Source organism: Cololabis saira, chromosome 20, assembly GCF_033807715.1.
Source record: "Cololabis saira isolate AMF1-May2022 chromosome 20, fColSai1.1, whole genome shotgun sequence".
In the NCBI taxonomy this organism is placed as follows: domain Eukaryota; kingdom Metazoa; phylum Chordata; class Actinopteri; order Beloniformes; family Belonidae; genus Cololabis; species Cololabis saira.
This window is the reverse complement of record NC_084606.1, coordinates 26,715,085-26,739,423: the sequence shown is the minus strand read 5'-3', so window position 1 is coordinate 26,739,423 and position 24,339 is coordinate 26,715,085. Positions and strand designations below refer to the sequence as shown.

The 24,339-nt window shown below is 42.4% G+C and overlaps 3 protein-coding genes across 15 annotated transcripts in view; 2 read left to right on the top strand and 1 right to left on the bottom strand.

Annotated features, from left to right (window-relative positions):
* The window catches only part of cct7 (chaperonin containing TCP1, subunit 7 (eta)), a 418,707-nt gene that overhangs the window by 323,141 nt on the left and 71,227 nt on the right, over window positions 1-24,339 (top strand). The gene's annotated exons all lie outside the window — the stretch shown is intronic.
* On the top strand, window positions 3,724-21,537 carry rcor2 (REST corepressor 2). 2 transcript variants are annotated; one of them, XM_061709451.1, is made up of 14 exons: window positions 3,724-3,904; window positions 10,173-10,298; window positions 12,272-12,328; window positions 13,938-14,018; window positions 14,139-14,191; window positions 14,272-14,433; window positions 14,514-14,638; window positions 14,745-14,811; window positions 14,941-15,180; window positions 15,966-16,043; window positions 16,267-16,324; window positions 16,672-16,739; window positions 16,912-17,061; window positions 19,212-21,537. In XM_061709451.1, the coding sequence occupies exons 2-14, from the start codon at window positions 10,175-10,177 to the stop codon at window positions 19,560-19,562; spliced, it is 1,614 nt and encodes a 537-aa protein (XP_061565435.1). In that variant the 5' UTR covers window positions 3,724-3,904; window positions 10,173-10,174; the 3' UTR covers window positions 19,563-21,537. The 2 variants fall into 2 exon arrangements, with proteins under 2 accessions (XP_061565435.1, XP_061565434.1); XM_061709450.1 differs by having other exon boundaries at window positions 16,912-17,073.
* mark2b (MAP/microtubule affinity-regulating kinase 2b) overlaps window positions 21,293-24,339 on the bottom strand; it is a 50,384-nt gene continuing 47,337 nt past the window's right edge. For all 11 annotated transcript variants that reach the window (XM_061709438.1, XM_061709439.1, XM_061709444.1 and 8 more), the window contains one exon: window positions 21,293-23,933. In XM_061709438.1, coding sequence (XP_061565422.1) covers window positions 23,584-23,933 — 350 coding nt within the window. In that variant the 3' untranslated portion in view covers window positions 21,293-23,583. The remainder of the gene's footprint in view (window positions 23,934-24,339) is intronic.

The following is a 24,339-nucleotide window of genomic DNA, read 5'->3' as shown; positions in this document are numbered from 1 at the left end:
ACATGTTAGTGTGTCGCTGCAGATTCTTCTAGTCGGGTCTGAAACGTCCCTTTACTTTCCTTATATCAATTTAACTATCATAAACTTTAGGTGATTTCTTTATTTTTTATTTTTTGAAGCTAAAACTCAGATGCAACAATGATGCTTCTCTACTAGACCACAACAATAGGGTAAAAACATTCTATGTTAAACTCTTATTGTACAGATTACAGTCACATGGAAAAAAATATTACGCCTCTTTTATTTTTATATATTATTTTTTATGTGTAAGAATACATTTAAAAAATCTTCTGGTCATAGCGGGTCTTCATGTAAGGGAAATATAACCTCTTAAAAACAATACATAACTTTTATTTCAAATATAATTTTTATGAAGCCAAAATATACATTTTAAAAATCAAAGTACCACCCTCAGGAGGATATGTTGCTAGTGTTGCATACCTCAATAAAAACATGTTTTTGAAGTTTTCTGGTCTACAGCATTCAGATGTGTGTTAATACAATTACAAGAGGGGAAAAACAGATGCAAACATTATAGAGAAGCAATTATTGCTGCACATCAGTCTGGAGAGGGTTATAAAACCTTTTACCAATTCAGTTTGGAGTTCAGTTTTGTACGATGATAAACATTATTCACGAGTGGAGAGCATTCACCACAGTTTCCAGTCTTCCCAAGAGCCAACTTAACCCATGGTCAGACATTGTAAGGCCCAAGAGCTACATCTCAGACCCCACAGGCATGTTAAGTGTCAAACTTCATGACAAAGACTCAACAAGCATGATTTATCTGGGAGGCCTGCTAGACGAAAGCCTCCGTCGCATGTGTAACAAGAACATGAAAGCCCAACTGAGGTTCAGAAACTGCATCACATGAACAAACCACAAAACATCTTAAACAAAACGTCTGTTAAACTGATGAAACCAAGTTGTTTGGCATTAATACTCAGCACCATGTTTGGAGAAAACAAAAGACAACATTTCACACTCACTGTCAAGCATGGTGGTGGAGGGGTGATGATTTGGTTTTGTTTTGCAGTCATATACAGGAGCTGGACACCGTGCAGTGATTGCAAACTCCTCTCTATGCTTCCAACTGGGGTACTTGGTATTCTCCACGTGATTTTTTTTTCTTACTGGAATTTTTGTTAAATAAATAATGGCATTGTGAAAAAAACAATGTTATTGTACTGTAGGTGTGGAGCTGCATTTGCCTTGTAGAAAGACATACTTGCTTGGTGACTTGCTTTGTTATTACACAAAAAAGAGGCAGTACTAACTTTTGCATATGACTATATCTGTTTTTTTTAACCCCCGCATGCAAAGACTTAAAGCTTTTGTCATATATAGGCCAGTTTAGGTGCCAAGTCATAATAAGTGTATAATATTCCAGATCTCTGCAAAGATATTGTAATACAAAAGGCCAACAATATCCCTTTATAAAAGCTCACTGTATATATAGTGTGGAGGTGTTTTTAAGTATTTATGAACATGAAGAAACCTTAGTTGTACACCAGAAAACAGTGAGACAAACCTATGCAGATATATTATCCTTTCACATGTTTGCTCAGTTTGTATCTATACATCTATTTATGTTGCAAACACTTGCTTGATCCTATGGCTTCATCAGTATGACAGGAAGAGTTTATTCTTTGACATCTGATCCTAGAGCGTGCGTCCCCCGAGATGACACAGGCTCTAGGATTTTATTACAAGCATAGACGGTGGGATTGAAGTCGGCCTGAAGCTTAAGGGAGGCGGGAGAGTTGTGCAAACACAAGGAGAGAAATGCAGGCAAGAAGGTAGAGGAGACAGACATTTTCCTCGTCGAACGTGAGAGGAGCAGAACAAGGCATGAGACAGGTGGAGAGTTGAGGGGGTGGCAGTGGGGAGAGCTGAGAAGAGAGTGGGAGGTGTACTGAGCTCTGAGAGATCGAAGAGAGGACGGGAGAGGCAGACAGAGTGAGAGAGAGAGAGAGAGAAACTGAACGACGGGCATGGGTGGAGAGGAAGGGATGAGAGAGAAAAGAGGGAGCTGAGATGAGAGGGGTGAGAAGCACAGTTGTTCATTAGTGAGGATGTGGTAGAGACTGGAGGACTGAGCAGGAGGAGTGAGTGTGCAACGGTGAGCTTCATGGTCATTGACTAATGAGAGGAGAGGAGGGAAGGATGCAAGGGAGGAAACAAGGGAAGAGGAGAGGAGACGAGGGGAGAAGGTGGAAAGGGTGAAAATGAGATGGCGGGGGGGAGGGAGGGGGGGGGGGGGTGCTGGAAGTGAGCGAAGCAAAACTAGTGGGGGAGGGGGAGGGAAGAATTTGCACGTAAGCACACACATACACACTGTTGAAACTGGAAGCGTCACCAGAGAGGGGCAGATGAGTAGCCAGAGATATAGGAAGAAAAGAGAGGAAGAGGAGAATGCAGAGAGGACGAAAGAAGAAGAGAAGCAGGAAGGACACAGTGAAGGAGTTATCACTGAAGAAAAAGAGGGTGATGTGGGAGATCAGAGGAGGGAGAGGGTAGATAAAGGAAAGCGAAGGGAGGGGGGGAGGAACAGAAGAGGAGTTAAGAGGAAGAAGTGAAGATGACAGGAGAAATGGGAAAGAGGAGCAGAATTAGGCCAAATACTTATGAGGTGGAGGGGAGGAAAAGTTGACGAGAAGGAGAGGACTGAAAAAAAAAAGAAGCGTTGGAAAGGAAATCAGGCAAATCAAGGAGGGACAGAAACGAGCAGGAAACAGGGCTGTGGAGAGGGAGGAAGGGAGGGAGGGGTGGCAAACAAGAGAGATCATGGAGGAGATGGAGATGAGCCGGGATGATGAAGAGGATGTGAGGAAGAGGAGGAAGAGGTGGGGATGCCAAAGAGAAAGAGGAGAGAAAAGGCTGGAGATTTGCATCAGGCTGTTATATGTCAACATCCAGCTCTTCTGAGGGTCATATGTGTGTGTGTGTGTGCGTTATTGTGTTTACTGTCAGCATGAGGTCAGAGAGGTCCTGCAACAGCTATCCACGAAACACTCCCTATTCTCCTCACACAGGCATCCATCCACCTGTGCACTCTCACACATGCACACCGACGCACACTTGCAGGAGGCTGCAACTCACTTCCATGTTTCAACATTAGAAGTGAAAAAATCATAAGGCAAGCACTCTTAAGCTATTTATCTGAGTCAGTGTCAGTTCATGCACACAATCTCTCTCTCTCTTTCACACACACACATGTACACACACACACACACTTGGTTCAATTGTACCCAGCTCTCTTACCCTTTCTTCCAACAAGCATACATCAGTGCAAGTCTGGACAGCCTGCCTCCACACAGGGATGCACAGCTGACAAATCCCTCCGCCGACACACAAGCAAGTAGACCCCAATTTATGCGATTTTGTTGGATGGCAGATTAAAGACTCTACAATAACTGTATCCTTTTCCCCCCTCAAATAAGATACAATCGTATATGCTTTCAACTTTACTTCATAGTCACTCTTTAATATCAAAAGTGTCAATTAGCAGATTTTAGGCAGATATATACGTATACAGATTTGAATCATAGCTTTTTTATACATCGGTAAAAGGAATGACTTTTACATATATCACACGTATAGTTGAATAAATCCACAATAAAGTGAAAGCGAAACTATTTCTACTGTATCAGGACTACTTTCTGACAATCCCAACGGTTGGTCGGGAGCGGCGGAGCGGATGTCCACACGTTAGTGGGGGGTGTTGTCCGTCCACGCCGCCACTTCATTGTACTGACTCCGCTCATCAATTAGGTGCAAATTAACAACGTTTTGGGTGAAATAATTGCCCTTTGCCGCGCCTGGGAGGACTGTAAACCGCCGACAAGGAGCTCAGATAAGTTTCCGAGTGCGGGAGAGCCGAGAGGGAGACGCGAAAGCACAGGTAGGACTGTTATCTCGACTTCCAACTCGGACGTTACAAATGTAACGCGAGTAGCCCGGAGCTAACGGGCTAACGCTAGCATCCCAAGTGCTGGACTTGATCAGACTCCAGGCAGGAGGAGGGGAAGATTCCGGGGTTATTCACCCCTCAATCCGCCGTATTTAGTCCAATCCTACAAATAACTCCAGATTGAAGCATAATGTCCCGGTAACAGACCAGAAGTTTTGGTAATATGAGCCAAAAACCCGAGTTTTAGTTGTAGGGAGACCAACGTGGAGGGGAACAAAAGACGTCCAAATGTTGACACACATCATTGAAATAGTTTAAGTACAACATGTAGCTTAGATTAAAAAAAAAAAAAAGTGTTAATTAATTCATTTTTAATATTTAATACTGAAATGATTATAAGAAAGCACAAAAATGTGCAAGATAATTAAACAAAAAACTCAATATTACAGCTTTCCAAAGTTTTCAAAGTATAAAATAACTATAGATAACATAACAACTTATTCCTAAATTAAATGACCTCACTGTCAATATATCTATAACTATGACAAAGAAAGTAAAGTAAATCCCCATGTTGCAGTATTCCGTGTTGAGATTATTATAAGTGGTATAAGTTGTAAAAGTGGCCAATTTTTAACACATTTAATAACTTATTACCACTATCAGACCTTGTTTGTGCTAGTTAGTACCAATATAGTAGTTTTTAAGCTCTTGTTGCTTGTTACAGTTCTGGTTGAGATCGAGGCTACCTTGTTCGAGGCTACCACGACTCTTAAACTCCCAGAAAGTGTGTGTATATAGTTTCTACCTTGTGTTCATTTTTACACATTATTGCTCAGGGAAAACAAGTGCAAGAGTGTTTTATGATGATGATGATTAAGACCCACAAAAGAGGCCCATTTTGAACGCCTTTAATAACTTGTGATCACTATCAGACCCTGTTTGTGCTAGTTAATACAAATATAATCGTTTTTTTAGCTCTTGTTGCTTGTTATAATTCTGGTTGAGATCGAGGCTACCTTGTTCGAGGCTACCATGACTCTCAATAACCATGTCTACCTCATATTGCTGCACCTTTCACTTTTAAATTGTATATATGTTAATAAGAGCCATTTGTCTATTACTGTTTGTAACTATTTAAATCTGGGTTCAGTGAGCGAAAAAAAACGAAAACAAATTCCCTGTCTGGCATGTTCATACTTGGGCAATAAAGCTTACCGGTATTCTATTATATTCTTAAACTCCCAGAAAGTGTGCATATATAGTTTCTACCTTGTGTTGATTTTTACACATTATTGCTCAGATTCCTCATTATTGCACAAAAACACGGATATCACTGTCCACATACGTGAGGTATGTGGACGGTGATATCCGTGTTTTTGTGCAGTAAAGTCAAACGGGGCAATCACTTTAATCTCGGGTGTCCACCTAAAAAGCAGCCACAGACAAAAGAGCTGCAGAGACAATTGTGTTGTCTGTGTAGAGTTGAGTAGATGGGATTTGAATATCTCAGACTTTGAGTGGGTGTAGACTCCTGCAGGAGGATGAAAGGAAATGTTTATTAAAGTTGAATGGGTTGTATGTACATGCTACGAGTCGGACAGATATCTCTCCATGTCTGCATTTTCTGTGGCTGAAGTTTGGGAAGTGAAGGATGAGGGAAAACAAGTGCAAGCTTGTCTTATGATGATGATTAAGACCCGATTTCAATCTTTGTTGCTCTTCCTTGCTTCCTTTGTTAAGGTACGTGTATACGGTTGGAGTTTAGATGTAAATGTCCTGCGTGGATCTCATCCTCTGGTCTTTTGAGTTGCCTCGACATTAACTGGCGTTATGAAGCAGAGAGTTTGGCTGAGGACACAAAACGAGGCCTGGTCACGCTATTATCACTCTCATTGTGGAGGACGCTACAGACAGCAGTGCTGTTTTCCACGGGGATCCCACTTGCCGCCCCCCCAACAGTCAGTCCTGCTGCTCTTTTTGTGTAAATATGTGAATATGTATTAGACAGATTTTGGAGAGGTTTGATGCTGAGCTGATGTACATCTTTATACTTACTTTCTAGTATCTGTAAAAGTTTGTGCATATCCAGGATGGCTTAACATTTTAAAAACATTGTGCATATTTTGTTTAATAGACTTTTTAATTAGGAAGAAAAATGCACTATAAAAAAGTTTGGGCACCCCAAAAAGTTAAGCTTTTAATGTAAAAGTCAGACTGTAAGTAGGCCCTGACTCAGACATGCAGTAATTATGGGACTGTCACAATTATAAACATTTATTGATTAGTATTTATCATAATAATGATTTTCCTTTGTCTATATATCTGTTCTCTCAGTGGAACAAGCTTAAAAAGCAATTGATGATACTCATTGACTTATAGTGTAAAAGTGGGTGAGTGTTTAGAGGAGTTTATTTGTTTAATCAATTAGCCTTAAATTGTGGGTTTTTAAGATTTTGGCCATGCTTTCTTTCCAACAAATACAGCAACTTGTATCCCCCCAACTTGTATATCTGTTTACATTTTATTTGAAGGAATATTTGCTCACTTTTAGGGAGTGTTGTGAAGCTGTTGCTGTCCCTGTTAGTAACTTTGGATTCCTGCACATCCCTCATGGTGCAATGTCACACATCAACAGTAAAACTAGCTCAAAGACCTACAGTGGGTATCATTAAAAGACTTGGTTATTATGATAGAAGAGAAAATGAGAGGCTGACAGAAACTAAAAGAGTAATCTTGTTTGCCGTTTTCAAAGCGACTGAAGCTCTGCAGCTGTTGGAGGACCCACTGAGCTGAGGATGACTAAAGTTCCTTTGTGCTGTTTTCAACAAGCACCAATGATCTAACTTCCAGGCTGAATCTCCTGCAGAGCTGAGATTTGTTGCAGTTCCTCGACTGGCCGCCAGAAGCTGGCTCCAAAAGCAAGTCTATCTCCTCAGACTCCCATGTTAAAATGTCCAACTTTAAAGCAAAAATAAACATATTTACAGTCTTGTTCAAAAACTATTTCGTCTCAGTCGTTTGATTTCACACCCACGACAACTCTGAGGGGGGTGAATATTTTCTTTTTTTTTTGTACCATGTCAGGAGAATAATATATTTACCAAAATAATAAGGAAGTGCAGTAAGAAGCCTCCTTTTAAACCATTTTATGATGCCTCTCTTTTTGTAACAGCCATTTTTAAGCTTCATTCACACTAACCAAGTTGCTTTGAAAGAAAATAGAAAATATGATACAATTTCTTATGGCTTAAGGTTAATTTAAGCTCCCCATTTGAAACTGCAAGGAGATGGACTGAACCTTCTGTCCGTATCCTGCGTTGATTTCGTCTATCTTTTGGTAAGGAGCCTTGACGCTTAATATTGTGGATGAAACGGAGCAATACCACCGGAAGTCGATTGTTAACTAAATATGAGGAAATGAAACGGAAGAAAAGGAAGCCCCTCGGCTTCACTTACAGGTGATCTCTGCGGTCCCCTCCATCTGAGGAGGGGGTTGTCTGAAGCAGAATGTCAGATGTTCCAGTGGACCTCCAAAGACAGCGACACATTTATTCACCAATTTGGGTAAATTTAAATTAAAGAATTCAACATTTATGTCCTGATTTAAGTTCAGTGGTCTCACACACCACCGCCGTTAACACTGCTGTTTTCGTTTCCTCCGACGTAGCGCAAATAAAGCGTTGAATATGAGTTCCCGGTTCTCAAATGGCCTCCACAGTCAACTCATCTATATCTATATATATATATATATATATATATATATATATAATATATATGTGTGTGTGTGTGTGTGTGTATGGAAGATGGTTTTATCTTAAATTAACAGCAACGGTTGTTGTTTAAGTGATTGACTCATCACTGCCCCCGGTGGATGTGCTGCCACATAACAACCATACAAACGATTGTCAGGTACAGAAGTATGAAGGACAGTGGCAGAGACAGCAGAGTATGATAAATGGACCTTAAGTGTTTTTGTTTTAGGTCTTGCTGGTCAGATGGAGCCCTCTCAGATCATTCTGGATCATGCTGGTTCCATGTAAGTGATTGTCAGGAGGAACGGTTACATTTACACAACATGTATTTGTTGTTTTCATGTGCTTGGATATTGTATCCAAGCTCAAGTCTTCCAGACATGCCAGAGACCAGGAATCATGCACAGAACAGAGCGTTCGCACTATCTGGATGAGCCAGGCTTTAGGGGTCAGTCGTGCTCGAGCACAGTATTGATTACATAGTCTGAGTCCACTCTTGGTGGGTGGAGTATCATCTCATCTCACTGTTTGTTCCAGTCCTTGTGTTACCTCTTTCCGAGGGGCAGTACATAAAGTATGATGTGAAGTTTGGTGCAGGCAATAGCTGGATCATTTTTCTCTGATCTGTGTTTGTGATGTCAGAGAACGGCTCATTGAATTACATGTTTTCGGACTGTGGCCCCCACAAACTAATGGAGTTGTTTTATCTTGGAGTTTTTGATTTGGTAATGTGCTTCATAATGCCAATTATATGCTCTCAGTCACAGAAAATTTATTTTTTCCCCCACAATATGACTTGCATATACCCACTGTAATGCTGTTATGTTTGACTTGGCAACAAAATCCATCAGGGGAATGCAAGTGGGAGGTCATGAAATGTATTTACTCGACTGTTTAGAAGTGTCTGTAGACAAATAGTGGATGGTGTTAATTCCTGATGCAGGTGCCATTTAAAGTGCTGCAGAAGAAATTGCCTCAATAACATTAAAAGTGCACCAACTAAACATCAGAATGTGTGAAATTGCATCATAAAATAAAAATAAACCCCTGTTTTACTGAAGAGGTAGAAAGATGTGGGAGAATGGAGTGATGGAGCAGCCACTTATAGACAAAAATGAGCTTTCTTGTTTTTTTTTCACCACAAAATTGAAGATTGGAAGTTATTAGTTTATTAAAGTCAGCCATGCTGCATTTTGCTTCAGTAAGCTACCAACGTGCAATAACATGAGTGATATTGATACTGGTGCGAGAACTTGCTGGCTGAACTGAGCAAAGTGTTCTTGGAGGATAAGATGGTACACATTTTTATGATATTGACATCTTTCGAATTGTTAATCATGGGGGTCGATGGCTAGAGCTGCTTTCTTGCATTGCAGTTAGTGATGCGGGCATAATTTTACTGATGGAGGATGAAAAGATGCAATTAAAAATCATTAGGTTGTAAAAGCAAACATGACATTGTCATTAGAAATGATAATGGATTGTCTGTCCTGGAGTAGATTAATGGCTCCAGTCGTCCCACAAATCCACAAACCGCAGGAGACTTGAGGTGAAAGATGGTCACGGCCTTCAGTCCAACCATAAAACTGTCAAACAGGAGAAAACTGAAAAGGGCAGGAACTGTACAAGGGGCTGCAATTTCAGAGGTAGAAGCTTGTTGCAAGAAGATTGGGTAAACACCCCCCCGGACAACAGAGAGACCATCAGCTGACCATAAAATGCATGTATAAGCTGTAAAAATCACCAAAGCGATTAGTTACTGAAACTTGACTAAAACACTTTGGTCAATGTGATGATAATCAAGATGTAAAAAGTGCCTATGAATTTTCTGGATGTGTTGTTTTTTTAAGGTCAATGCTTGATGGAAAATGATCGGATGTTAAACATGAGCCAAAGTCTAGCAATCAAGTCCTTGTGCCTCTCACCGAGCTGTTAACAGCCTCAGGACTTTGTTAATTAGAGATACGACTAAGATAATGTTGAAATATAACGGTTGTACAGAAAACTGATATTTGAAAAAAAACAAATGCAGCTCAAGGAAATATTGCAACCGCTTCCTAATATGAAGTACAATCTTATTTTACAAGAGGTTTGGTGTTAACCGTTCATGGCCTGATGCAATATATGCATGCTTTTACCTTTCATCAATACTTTCAAGACACACACGTTATTACAATTTCTTAAAAGTAGTGATAAACATGATTGTTATTTATATCTAATCACACTTGTTAATGCATATTAACAGTGGAAGGATAAACTTCTGAGATAATTGCAGCAATTTATGGTCTTTAATGTTTTGGTAGACAATTTCTAAGTTTTCCTCCGTTTTTAAAAGGTTTTTGAATAAAGTTTTGGGTTGAAGAGTTTTAAGGTAGCAGCCAGCACATTAGACTCACATTTATGACATATTTTATGTCTAATTGGAGACACACTTGAGGCATAAATGTCTACGAATGGTGGAGCGGAAGTTGTGAACTTGTCATTGAGGGTGTGTGTGTTTGTTGCAGTCATGCCCTCAGTGATGGAGCGCTCGGGGGCCGGGGTCCTGTCCAGGAGCAGAGCCAAAACCGTTCCCAATGGCAACAGCCAGCCGCACTCTGAAGAGGACAGCAGCGATGAAGAGCATGCTCATGGTACATGTGTATATATGTTGTTTTATCTGCATTATTTTAAAATGATTATTCCTGATGCTCTATAAACATCAGACATTTGAATGGTACAGAAGCATCATGTCAGCTGTTCTGGCTGCATTCATTGCATTGCTGCAGTGCTTCAGGAGTCCTTCACACTGCTCTTCTGTCATCCCCTCCTCCAGCATCTTCCCACACTTTTCATCCTTGTTACTCTCTGCCCACGTGTGTCTTCTCTTTCTCTATTCTTTCTTCATTAGCTCTATCTTGCTCTTTTAGGGACACATTTTTAGATCAGCCACAGCTTTTTCAGGTTGTCGTAATTGTCGTCTTGTCACATTTTTGCTGCTTTTGGCTCTTTTTTTTTGAGTGTTCCTCTTTCTGGCTCCTTCTATTCGTTTAATACTCATGTTCCCTTCATCCTAAGCACCTCCCTTCCTGTCCTCTGTCCCTGAGGAAACTTTAATCTCTGTCTTCCTCCTCCTAGTCAGCTTCTTCTCCTGCAGTGTCTCTTCCCTCCACACTCCCCATCTCTAGTATGTCTTGCTGGCTTCAGCATAGCTCCTTTTCCTCAATGTCAGTCATCCACTATTTCCTCTTCTGCACTATTTGTGCCAAACCCCCCCACATTAGTATATAGTATGCTGATCTGGTAACTAATTTGATAGTGAAATGATATGCAGTGGTGTGTGTTTGATTTGGCTCAGCAGCTGACTGCTTTGTCCATATGTTTTTGAATTAGTAATAAATAAGAGCTGCACATCACAGGGGAGGTTTTTCTGATCTACTGGTATCAGGCTTGTACAGATTTTTAGCATCTAAAATGTTAAGTTCAAACAAATGTTATCAGGCATAATCCGCTTGAAATATGTGGAGGGGAAACTTCAGTAGGCTGCTCTCCTCGACTTCACAAACCAGTTTTCTCAGCAAAACTGCGACTCTGAATAAAGATTTGAGCATAAAACAATTATTTTACTGTATATACACAGCAAATCTTTTATTTGGTTTTATGGATAAGTTAAATTATTGAGCCATATTGGGTGTTATCAGTCTATTAGAAACATGTTCTTTTGATATTTTATTTATCTTTCAAATGATCAGTACCCAATTAGCCGTTTCTGACATCCTGAAAACCAAATACAGCGGTCCTAACGCTGTATTTTCTTGTATTTCTTCTCACTTACGCTGTGTTCTCACCTGATACCACTCCATAATATGTCCAGCTCTGGTGATCTTTTACTGTAACGTGAAAGATCCAAACCAAATTGTGCTTTATCCAGACAAATCCCTGGTGTGTCTGTGTGAAAACGGCCCACGCTACAGTTGATCCAAACCCTGGGTTTCACCGGCTGTGGATGCGCTGCAGTCCCGCTGCACCGGAAATGCGCTAATTTTAGTCAACTAGAGCGGTCCACTCAGCGCTGCTAAAGATAGTGAGATTTTGGCGCTCAGATCTGGTAAAGCTCTGTCAATTTAGGCTAAATTTAGAAATTGAAAAACACAATTTAGTTGACATTACTGTTTTCTATTCATAGTACAGGACATGGTGAGAAATATCTTTACTTTACACAGCTTGACTTTTTTTTCTTCTTCCTTCACGTGATCTTGAAACCTTTTGAGTAAATGCATGATGAATCCAGCTGGACAGAGGGGTCTTGGAGGTGCTGAGGTTGTGCTGGGAACTCCTTAAAACACCTTGGAACAGCTGGACCACTGTGTTTTAAGGAGCTCGCTGTCACTGAGAGATGGCTTGATAAGGGAGGTTGGTCCCCAGGCTAATAAATCAAGATGATTTTAAAAGAAAAGAAATAAAAAAAGTTTTTCTTCCCCTATCACTTACAAAATAAAAAAACTCCGTCATTTTTGGGAAACTTCCTGCCTTGTTGTGGGAATACTGGAGCCCCGTAGTCTTTACAACAGTTTATCTGTGAGTTCAGGAAATTAAAGTCATGTTCACCGTGTTTTTCTCCCCACAGACAGCATGATCAGAGTGGGAGGAGACTACCAGGCTCAGATCCCAGAGTTCAAACCAGGTAAGAGGGAGTGGGGAAAGTACAAAGAGATGACAGTGAGGAGTAAAACAGGGAACAGCTAGTGGGAGAAAACCAGGACTGAGAGAGAGTCATGAGCCCCTTTTACATTGGCCGACGCGAGTAGGCGTGTCCAGCTGGCCCGCGAATAACTCGCCCCCATTAGTAAAGGTAACCGCGGGTCAGGTCTAATGTAAACAGAACTAACGCGGGGTGGCGGGTCGTGGGGGGGATTATTTGGTCACGTAATCTGAGTGCAGCCCCCCAGGGGAGGTGGGTTATTTTTAAATGTATAATTATTATTTTATGAAATAAGGAAAACTGCTGAGAGTAACAGCAGCTCACAGGTAAGATTAATATTTGCAAGATGAGAAACTGGGGAGACGAGGAGATCCACAAGCTTCGGAGCTTCGGACCCCATAAACCGGCGTATGTCCAGAACCACGAAGGATGGTCCATTATTTGAACGACTGGACACAAAAATGACAAACCGGGGCTTTGCAATGTGATGTCATTCTACACGCCCACAGAGTTATGCAGATACAGCTCCTGACTCACCTCCCCTCAACTCACCTTCAGGCCCAGGGTGGCAAGTAACACGCCTTGCGGTTATATTACTCAATGCGCATTAAACACGCGTTCATCATCCAGCAAGGATGGCAGGATCCAATCTGAAAAACACCTTTTGGAAGTAGTGAGAAATACTGATGACGCCAAAGGAAGGAAAGATTAAAATTCAGAGTAGTGTAATTAATTCTCAGGTCCCTGATTAACTTTACAGTTGAAATTAGAAAGACACTTAACTACAATAGTATCATTTTGAAGAGGTAGGCAACGTCTTGAATTATCAGTGTACTAAGATGTGAGATGAGTGGGTTTCAAGTCTTCAATATATGAAACAGTTCTGTGATTAGGGGTGTAACGATACACTAATCTCACGATACGGTACGATACACGATATTGAGGTCACGACAACGATACAATATTATAGCAGTATTTTTTTAACAACCTTGAATGAGGAAACTGGAAAAAATTGTCTTTTTATTTGAAAGACAAAATACAAAACAATGCTGTGCGTTTGCCCTATTGTTACAGTTTGTAATGCTTTATAACTGTTTAAGTTTTAAAGAGAAAGCCAGGCCAACCCTTTTCCATAAACTGAACTAAAAGTAAATGTCAGGTTTGCATTATGCATCTTCAGTTTCATACAAGTACAAATATTTTTGCCACAAACTGAATAGTTTCTCTCATGTATGATTTGACTTTTTTCTTTTCCAGAAATTTAACAACTTAAAATAAAAGTAAATAAATAAACTATGAAAAGTCCGAACTCAAAATGCAACATGACTGTTATTTAGCTTCTGACAGAGCTAAGAGCTTCAGCCACATGTTCCCAACCTTAGGCCGTAAGGTGAACCCCGTAATCGTTTCATCCCGCTCTCACCTTTATAGGCCCTTTCTCTCTCTGTGAACATTCCTCTGATATTTTTTGGTAGTAGATTATTCCTTGCTTTGAACATTATTTGCGCTGTTTTGTATTTAGATCCTTTTATGATGGAGTAGAGTGTAAATATGAGTGTTGAAAGGTTAAATGTTTTGTTTTCATTACCAGACAGTCCAGCGCGCTACAACGAGAAGGACCAGAGGAGCATGCTGGTCTGGTGTCCCAACAGCCAGCTCTCTGATGCCATGTGTAAGCGGCTCACTCTTCCTTCACACTTGTTGTATTTATTCACACTAACTTCCAGTTGCCGGGTTTTATGGTGATGTTTTGTTTTCTCTCTTGTGAACTGTGTGCTTCCTGTCATTCCAGTGGACGAGTACATCCTGATGGCTAAGGAGAAACATGGGTACAACATGGAGCAGGTACGAGAGGCTGCTGATTTCTGAGTGTCTGGTCTCTGAGCTGTCAAAATTCCTGGTTTCCTGACTCTCCGTTCCTCCAGGCCCTGGGAATGCTGCTATGGCACAAACATGATGTCGAGCGCTCGTTGGCCGACTTGGCCAACTTCACGCCATTCCCTGATGAGTGGACGGTGGAGGATAAAGTCCTGTTTGAGCAGGCCTTCAGCTTCCACGGCAAGAGCTTCCACCGCATCCAGCAGATGGTGAGACACAGACAGACACAGACACGCACACATGATGTCAGATCAGCTACTAAACCCCTGTGGGTGTTTTTCTTCTGTAGCTTCCAGACAAATTGATATCCAGCCTTGTGAAATACTACTACAGCTGGAAGAAGACCCGGACCAGAACCTCCGTCATGGACCGGCAGGCCAGGAGGCTGATCAACAAGAGAGAGAAGGAAGACAGGTTTGAGATGCAAACAAATTTAATGAAGAACATCTGTTTTATTATTTCTTGCCGTTTTCAGTCGACATTCTTGAGCCTTTCAGACATTTTTCTTTTTCTTTTTCAGTACTGAAGACGTTGAGGAGGGAGAGCATGTCAGCGACAGTGACTTTGAGGCTGATGCCAAGAAGGAGGTTTAAGATCTTTAAGATTTTAGTGCTTTCTAAATCTTTTTTAGCAAAATCTGGGTGCACTTGCCTTCTTGAAGTGTATTTCTTACCTCCTTTTTTTTTCTTTTTGATGGGATTCATTTGTTCATGTAGGCGGTGAAACAAAACTCCAGCAGCACCAGCTCCGACAAACCCACCCCCAGTCGCTCCGGACCAGTGAAGAAGGAGAGCATCGGGGCTCAGTACAGACATCACCCGCTCAGGGCGCGCCGCCGGCCCCCTAAAGGGATGTACCTGGACCAGGGAGACATCATGTCCCTGTCGGCCTCGCACGACTCTGGAGTGGTGACTGTACGTCAGCTGGACACGCAGCTGGTTTCACTCAAGAGGCAGGTGGGTACGAGGATACGAGGCTCTGAAATGACCCGTTTAGATGTGAAACTATAAACAGGAGAAATAAACTACCGCTGTAGTTCAAGGCTCATTTTAATAAACATGAACAGGGTTTAAGTGTGTTGTGATGTTCACCATCGTGGTATTGATTTTAGTGTGTCTACATATGTTTGTGTATTTAAAGTAATCAAGGAAAGGTTGATGGTAAGAGCAAAAGTTGGGGGGAAAATTACTAAAATTGCTCTCACAAAAGAATAATTATAACGTGATCAATAAAAATCAGGACACGGTGACTTCTTAACCAGAAAACTACGCTGGTTTTGTTCTGGTTCATGAACTCAGGGATGTTCATGCTCGAACAGTTTAAAATACCACAGGGATGGATACAGAAGCACATCTCTACACCTCAGAGGGGAGTTAGTATCTGGACTCCACCCACACCTTTCTGGGGGTTGTGCCTCTTTGGAGATTGATTTTACAACTTTGCATTACCTACTTCAGAACATGTAGCGTGAGTAAAATAGAGTGAATACGGGGAAATTGAATAATAAATTCCCTTGATTGGGTCTCTGATGTCACAGTACCTCGAATGACGCGCTGAATGAGCTGAGCTTAAACCTGAGGTGCCAACAAAGTGGCGAGGTTGCCATATCTGTTTTCAGTTGGTTGTCCTTTTAAGCACCAAATAAAATGCTCTTAAGCGTGGAAAAAAAAAACATCAGCACCCCCCCCTTTTTTTATTTTTTTTTAAATGATGAAACCTATCTTTCCTCTGTCTCTCTTAGGTTCAGTCTATTAAACAGAACAACAGCAGTATGAAGCAGAGTCTGAATGAAGGTGTTGACACTTTAAAACCTTCTGAGGTAGGTTTTTATTTTATTTTTTTAACATTAATCTGTTGCCTCGGTTTTTGTACATTCCTCCACTCATTCATTATTCCTTTAATTTAACTTCATCTAGGTATTAGTTCCCATCTCTTGGGACTGTGAATGGTTTTAATCTGTTCATCACCTTCTTGGTGCCATATTCATGCTTTTCTCTCTTTCTGTACCACCTACCCTCGTCATTCCCTAATGTGTCTCCCAGGCGGCCCCCAAGATGAACTCTCGCTGGACCACGGATGAGCAGCTCCTGGCTGTGCAGGGTGAGTGGAAGCTGGAGCATCAGTCCTTTTCCCCCTGCAGTCACCCCTCGGCCCTTCCTGCCTCGCACTCACAGCCAGAGAACTCATTCGTACCGTTGACACGGGAACTACCTGGACTGCATGAACACGCTGCATCTCTTTAACTCCAGAAGAAAATGCTGAACGCTTTGCTGTAGTTTATTTTTCAAATAAGCAAATGTTTTGGCATTGGAGATTTCCATTTATTTTATGTCATTAAGACTGGGGGTGGCATCTGTTTAGAATAAATGGGGAAGGTAAAATGGCTGTTCTGCAGAAGTTCATTGTGAGATAACAACTCATTTTAAACCTAATGTCTCTTTTTCTAGCGATTCGGCGTTACGGCAAAGACTTCCCAGCCATCGCAGAAGTAATAGCCACCAAGACGCCAGCTCAGGTGAGACTGCTCTCAGAAATCAGTTCACTAACATGATCTGCATATCATCTTTTCTAATTTCTCTCATCCTGCTGCTTAAATTGTTCTTTGATGGGATGAATCGTCTTCACCCCGTCTGCCGTTGGTGACGTTTAACTCGGAGCTCATCACTCTCGCTCTCTTCTCTGTTCAGGTGAGCTCGTTTTTCGTGAGCTACCGGCGGAGGTTCAACCTGGACGAGGTGCTGCGAGAGTGGGCTGCTGAGCAGGTGGCCACTAGCAGAGACCAGAGGGACCCCCGCAGGAGCAGTGAGGAGATGGCAGCAGATGCAGAGGAGGACGAGGTGAGGCACAAGGTCATTCTTCTTTTTGAAACGAGTCCAGAAACGTATCAAATGACAGAGTGTCCAGTTATTTCAGAATAGACATATGTAGTCAGTTACTATACTTTATATTCTGGATGGCCAAAAACAGTACAAGATCCAAAGTAAATGCATTTAGCACAAAAAACAAAGATCAATGAACCACAAGACTGTAGTGTAAATTACTGACGGGTCTGGAAGTCTTTGACGACAAGGATCTTATGAATTTGCCTTCTTACACCCTCACCCTGGATTTGAAATGCAATCAAAATGTGATCAAAGTGCAGACCTTTATCTTTAATTTAAGAAGTTTCACAAAAATATGACATTAACCATTTAGGAATTAAAGCAATTTTATGTAAAATAACTTTAATTTCCTTGTTTACGTCAAAACAAATGAAGACGAAAGGTCTGGAGTTGATGTCGGGTATCCATTCTTTGGTTGGGAGATTTCTGCTGTTATTTCTGACACTTTTTGCCACCTGTTATGATATGTAACCATAGCAACGAGACACAGCTACAAGCATAAGCAGCTGATTAAGTTTGAAAAAGCTCAAATAACCAGATTGAGACCACAAAGACCCCCGATGAGTTGAAAAGGAGCAAAGCGGAGGGAAGGACAGTTTAAACCAGTTGTTCCCTTCATCATAATGGGGAATGTGAGATCTCTGGCTAATAAGATGTTTGGGATCGGAGAACTAACGAGGATCCAGCAGCATGTGCAGCAAAGTGCTCGTCAACAATAGATGGAGTAATCCAGGACCTGCCACCATGAAACGTGGCCTCTGTACTCCAGATATTCAACCCTTGGCAGCAGGATTCACCCACATAATCTACACTTAACCAGTGGTGCTTCGGTAGCTGGTTACATCCTGCTGATGTCATCAGTTTTTGTTGTTACGCGACAAACAAAACACCTAGGTGCATTTGTGGCAACCTCTCGATCTGAGGAAGCTCTGGAAACGGGGGTTTTGATGCTACTGCATCATCAATGCCATGACTGTGAACTTAAACTCAAGATGGCGTCAGCCTCAAAGACCTGTGCAGACCAGCGACGTGGGACTGTTCATCCTGGTACTGGTGCCGGTGGAAGACTTGTTCCAGTACCTAAAACATCTCATCCACCTGCTCTGAATACGACAGACCTGCTACTACAACGTCAAACATCATGAAAGTCTTAGACAGACACATGTTGACCCACCTCAGTACCTGAACAAGCTTCTTTCAGGACCCACGGCAGTTTGCATACCGTTGGAGTAGAAGATGTCGTCATACACCTGCTTCAACAAACCCACTGTGTTCTTAATGACGCAGCCGCCACTGTGAAGATCCGGTTCTTGGTTTCTGCAGTACAATTAACACAATTCAGCCTGTTTTACTGTGTAAGAAACTCCAGAAGATTCAGGTGGACGCCTCCACAATCACCTGGATTACGGAGTACCTGACAAAGGGACCACACTTAGAGAGACTGCATGGTCGTGTGTCCGACCAGACGTCAGCATCCCCACAGGGGACTGTTGTACAATCAGACCTCCAGTACATGCAGACATACTAGATTACTGTCCAGTTCTGGGGTGTATCAGTGATGGAAAAGAGACCTGGTGGACTGGTTTATGCAGAAACAGAGCAGACTTGACTTGTTAAGGAAGCTTAAGACATTTTAATATCGTCTATAAGTCTGTGCAATCAGATCTGCAGTGACTTCAAAAACCTGGTAACGAAGGCTGGCTCCTTTCTGGAGATGATTGTGTCAAGAAGCTTCATAAAATAGAAAAACACTGAGCATCTTCTTCATGACACTGATCCAACACAAGTGTCTTCAGTCAGGAGTCTCTTCACTCCTGCTGCAGCAACCACCAGTACCAGCCCCCTCCCCGCCCACATCTACAACTCTTTACGCTTAAAACTGATAGGAAATGCAACATAAGTTCCCCTCAAAGAATTTAATTAAAATGCAAGTGGCACATCTTTCATCAAAATCTTTCATCTCATTTCAAATCCACGTGGTGGCGTGTATGAATGCAAGTTAAGAAACCGAGCTGATTTAACATCTCAATAATAATAATAATTCAGCGTAGCTGCAGGTTTTCAAGCGTATTGAATCCGTCTTTGGTCGTGTTCCCTCCCTTCAGGTCAAAATGGAGGACTCTCCCCCCGACGCTGCCAGCGGCTCCTCTCCCCCCTCCTCCACCCAGACCCCCTCCTCCCTCTCCCAGCCCCCCCCGCTGCTGCGCCCGGCTCCTCCTTCAGGACCCCCGAGCCTCCTCCGCCAGCCGCCTCCGCTACAGACACGGCCGCTGCAGAACCGAGCACCCCACAACCACCCTCCACCTCCGCTCATCCGGCCCGCAGTGACCTCCTCCTCCTCTTCCTCCTCCTCCAGTCTCAGGGGTTCTTCTCCCAGCTCCTCCTCTTCCTCTGCTACAAGCCATATGCCTCCATCACTGGTTGGGCTCAAAGTGGAGCAGCCCAGCTCGCACTGATGCACTCGAAGATGGAGGCAACATAAACACACACACGTACACTAATTGGCATGCACACACACACAAACGTCTGGCCTGGTAGAATTACACAACACATCCTGGTCTTGAAGGTGACATCAGTTATTAATAATCACCTTGTGGTGACCAGAAGCCCCTCTACTGTTTTACACACATCTACCTCCAAGCCAGTGCTCTGGCACGCGCTCAAACCAGTAAATGCTAAATTCCAACGCTGTGTGAACGCATCACTCAGCAAAACTAACACTACATCATCCAGCTGACGAGAGAACACATCTGGACTGTGGAGGGTTGTGGTCAAAGGTGAACGTTGTACCTGTACTCGTCCGTTCCACTGGTTTACTGTTTTCATTAAAATGTAATAACACACGAGGGGAAGGAAGGATGATGGAGGTGGAGCTGCTCCATCCTGACAGGTCATGTGATGAAAATGATCCTTTTTTCCTTCTGGCCTTTGCTTTAAATCTTAGGTGGGGGCAAAAGTTATAAGAAACCAGGCGTCGAAACCTCAAAAGGAGCTTATTCTGGTTTTTGATGGTTGAATTTGGAAAAGGAGACAAGAAGTGGAGATGACATCTCCCTCTTCTGTTATAGCCATGTATTACTAGTGTTAACTGGAGTAATGTTTAAATTTCGTTGACTCTGTGGGCCCTAGGTAGATGGTTAGTTGTTGTAAGTAGTTTAGATTAGCCTACTTAATTATAATTGACAGAGCACTGAGGAGAAAAAACAATTAAAACTTGTAACTGGACATCGACCATTTCACCCGAGACGCACTTGTCAGAACGCCGTAACCGGCTGCTTTAAAGTAAACGTGGGCGTGTGAAACTACAATCGGACTTCTGAATCATTTATCTACTGAAAGAAAAGAAACAAGCTGCCAAAATCTATTAAGGAAGAAGAGGAGAGGCGGCACGCTGTCCTGTAGACGTCTTCTGTTTGGTTGCAGTGTCAAGTTTTACACTGGCAGATTACTTATTTATTAGATGCCGAGTCAAAGATCGGAAGCAAATGGACATTGAGACTTTTTTTTTTTTTTTCCTTTTACCACAAAATGTTTTACAAAGACGGCAACTCTCAAGGACTCGGTTAAGGCAGCTTTCTCCTTCGTAACCACGAGTCCTGTCCAAAGAGATGATCAGGAAGTTTCTTCTGTAATCAACCACTTGATCCTTCAGCCAAGAGGGAATTCTTTGTTTTGTTAACTTCTTCCTAAGTTTACAGCTTCATGAACAAATGTTAACCAAACTCATCACGACTTTGTTCTTCTTGATGCATTTTGGAGCGTGGTTGATCATCCAGACGGTGCGTTCCCGCCGGTTTCAACAGTTTGATGCAGCACTGAATGGAAGTTTTATTCGGCTTTAAAGTGGCTTGCCTTTTGACTTGTTGCCTATATTTGTTAGTTTCTCCAAAAACCGCTTGTATGTGAGAAGTTTACGCTGTGGAAACAGAAGTTTGTTTTTAGATTAAAGAAATGACCAAAACATTTAAGCTTCTGTCAGTTTTATGTAATTAATCCACTTCACCACAAGAGCTATGTATAATAAAAAACTGAACGTTTTTGGACCTGTTTCAGTTTCTGACACGTGAGGGATGAGCTTTGAATGTAAAGATGAAGTCAGTGTCCATGACGACAGCCAAAGAACCTTGGTGGGACGGTTTCATTTGATCTGTCATGTTTTAAAACATAACTGCTTCCAGAGTCGGACTATCATTATATCATTGTTTTTATTACTATCATTGTAATTTTTCATCATTTTGTCTTTACTCAAAAAAAAAACAAAAAACAAACATAATACATTTTTAAGGAGTTGATCACCCCTCCCAACCCCAAAAACCCACCACTACAGTTACAGTTTTGCTCAACACATTTAAAATCAATGTAAATTACAGCAATGTGAAACAAAATAATGTAAAATAAAATCAACCCTGAAAGAGATAATATAATAGCAACAGCCAGAATAATAATTAGAATCCAATACCCAGCACCTTAATACAATGATCAATGTTTTAAAGAAAATTCTGACGTATTAAAAACTGAAAGAAAAGTAAAATGACAGTGTGCCTTTGTCAAAAGAAAAGTGTTGAGTCGGGTACAACCAGCTGATGGGGCCAGCCTCTCTCGGACCCCTGCGACTTTTTGTTTTTTCTACAGAAATCGATAAAACTGGAGCGTCGAAAGTGACGAGAGGCAAAGAGAAGACGTGACTCTTCTTGGGGTTGTCTTTCCTTTTTATTTTCTCTTCTCTGCCTCTCAGCTTCAAGCCATCCTGTACTGACAAGGCCTTTTCATAAAGAAAAAGAAGGCCAAAAATGACTGACCACGTACATGGACAATCCTCAACTTCAGGGCGGTTTGTGTTTAGTCAGACGCGCGTCAGGCGGTGTGGAAGTTAAACGTGTTGAAGGTGCACTACACTGAAAAGGCAGCAATGATCCGACCGGCCACGACCCCTCACGCTCCGTCCTTTCCATCCAAATCTGTACAAACCCTCAAATTTCTTCAAACGACAAAAATATATATTATCAAATCAAAAAAGAAATAGTTCACCGCTGTGTCGTCGTCAATTATCATTTTTCCAGTGATCTTTTATAAACGCGCTCAAGCAAACGTTCGATTTGCTCCAAAAAAAAAACTATTTCTTGCATTTTCTCTTTGGGACACGGAGTAACGGCGGGTGGGGGGGGGGGTCAGAAATGTGTTGGTTCAGGGTTGACATTCTGGTTAATGAAGGCGTGATGCCAACTAAGTGATACCAACATCCAGAGAAAAAAATGAAACAGTACAAATAAATCATTCTAGCATTTATGTGCTGACATCAAAAACAAACCCCAAATTTAATTCTTCAAAGAAAGGCAACATAAAATCCATCAACAATCTTGACCATGAAGCGTCCTCCCCTCCATGGGTTTAAATATGCCCCTCTTGTTCCAGTGCACAACTCTGTTTAAAAAGCTGCAAAACAATAAACTAATTTAAAAAGAAAAGAAGTAGAGATTTAAAGATGCAGTCCGGCCCAACCGTCCCGCTCGGACTTGATAGTGATAAGAAAAACAAAAAAAGTGTAAAAGCAAGAGATAAGGAGTGAAAGGTGACCACATGGATGTGTTTGTGCTGAACTCAGTCTGAGAGGAAAGAAGGAGGAGGAAAAGACGGTGAAGAGAGAGGATGAAGGATGGATGAGAGGTTTTGAAAATTAATCTTTTGGCGGAGGGCAGGTGTAGGTGAGCAGGTGGAGGGTAGAAGCTCATTTAGCATCAGAGTTCATCTGTCCATTAAATGAGTGAGTGAAGGAGAGAGAGAGAGAGAGAGAGTTAGTGGGCTTCAGCAATGCAAGTCCCGGCTCAGCTGAGTTCGTTCAGTTTTGGAGGACAATCAGAATAAATCCATCAAAACTCCTTTCTCCGAGTTTTCCAGCAAAATAAGGCTCCATGGACAGATTTTTGTTTTTCTTTTCTGTTCTCCAGCGTTCCCACCCTTCACTTCACCCTTCATCCAACCTTCGTTTTCACCTGGTCACCCCTTCTTCACCCACCCAGAAAGACCCGGCAGCGGAACCGTGCAAAGAAACTGAATAAATAGAAGAAAAAAATGACAGGAGTGGTCAGAGGGGGGTCCGAGTGTGACACCCCCAAAAAACCAGAGAGAGAGAGAGAAGACTGGACATGCAGAAGAGTGGAACGTCTAAGTAGAATGTGACAGAAGAAGCCCGGCGGGGTAAAGAGAAGACCTCCGTCTGTAAGTACTTCACAACTTAGAGGAAGTTAGCTCAGAGTCTTTGATCGCAGGGCCTCCTCCGGGAACAAAACTCCTAAAACTGAAAGGTCTTCTAGTCTCAACCGGCAGCCCCGCTTCAGACGTTTGTCTACATAACAATCGTGCTATTTTTAAAGTGATCCCACCGTTTAGCTTCCGTCCCGACCTCCACCTCGCTGCGCCCCCGTCCCACCTGCTCTCGACCCCTTCGACCTCGCATCTCTCCTCGCTGCCGCTCAACGCTTACAGTTTGAGCTCGTTGGCAATCTTTGAAGCAATGTTCTTGAAGGCGATGGACGTGCCCGAGATCCGCTTGAAGCGCACGCCGTTGAGGGAGAGCCGCGGCAGCTTGCACACCTCCATCTCCCACTGGACGAAGTCGTCGCGCGCCGGGTTGCCCGACACGCACAGCAGCATGTAGCGCTCGCGCAGCTCGTACTCGCAGCTGTTGGAGTCCAGCACCTTGCGGATCTCGCGCATCATCTCCGTGGGCTCCATGGACGACGTGGTCTTCATGGACCAGGTGAAGCGCAGCGAGCGGGGCTTGGCCGAGTCCTTCTGGCTGGCGTTGGCCGGAGGGGTGCCCGTGCCACCTGAGGAGAGGAGGAGACCACAGAGGCCATGCAAAGATGCTTATTTACTCTGCAACATTTTATTTATAGGCGCCTTTCAGGACACTCAAGGGCGCCGTACAAAAGGACAATAAAAACAATCAATAAAAACATGGCAATCAATCAAAAATATAAAGTATAATATACAAAAAAACAACAGTAAAGCGCAATAGTGAGGTCATTCTAGTCCCAAGATTATTGAAGATTATTGTGAGTATGCATGTATGAAGAGGTGAGTTTTAAGGCAGGATTTGAAGGTGGTGATAGAGTCTGACAGTTGTGTAGTGACGTGATGACGGCCTGGTGACGTTTTTCTTACTTCGATGTGAAAAGATTTTGTTTGGAGGAAATAAGCCACAACAGGTGGACTGAGTTTGCCCTGTGTGTT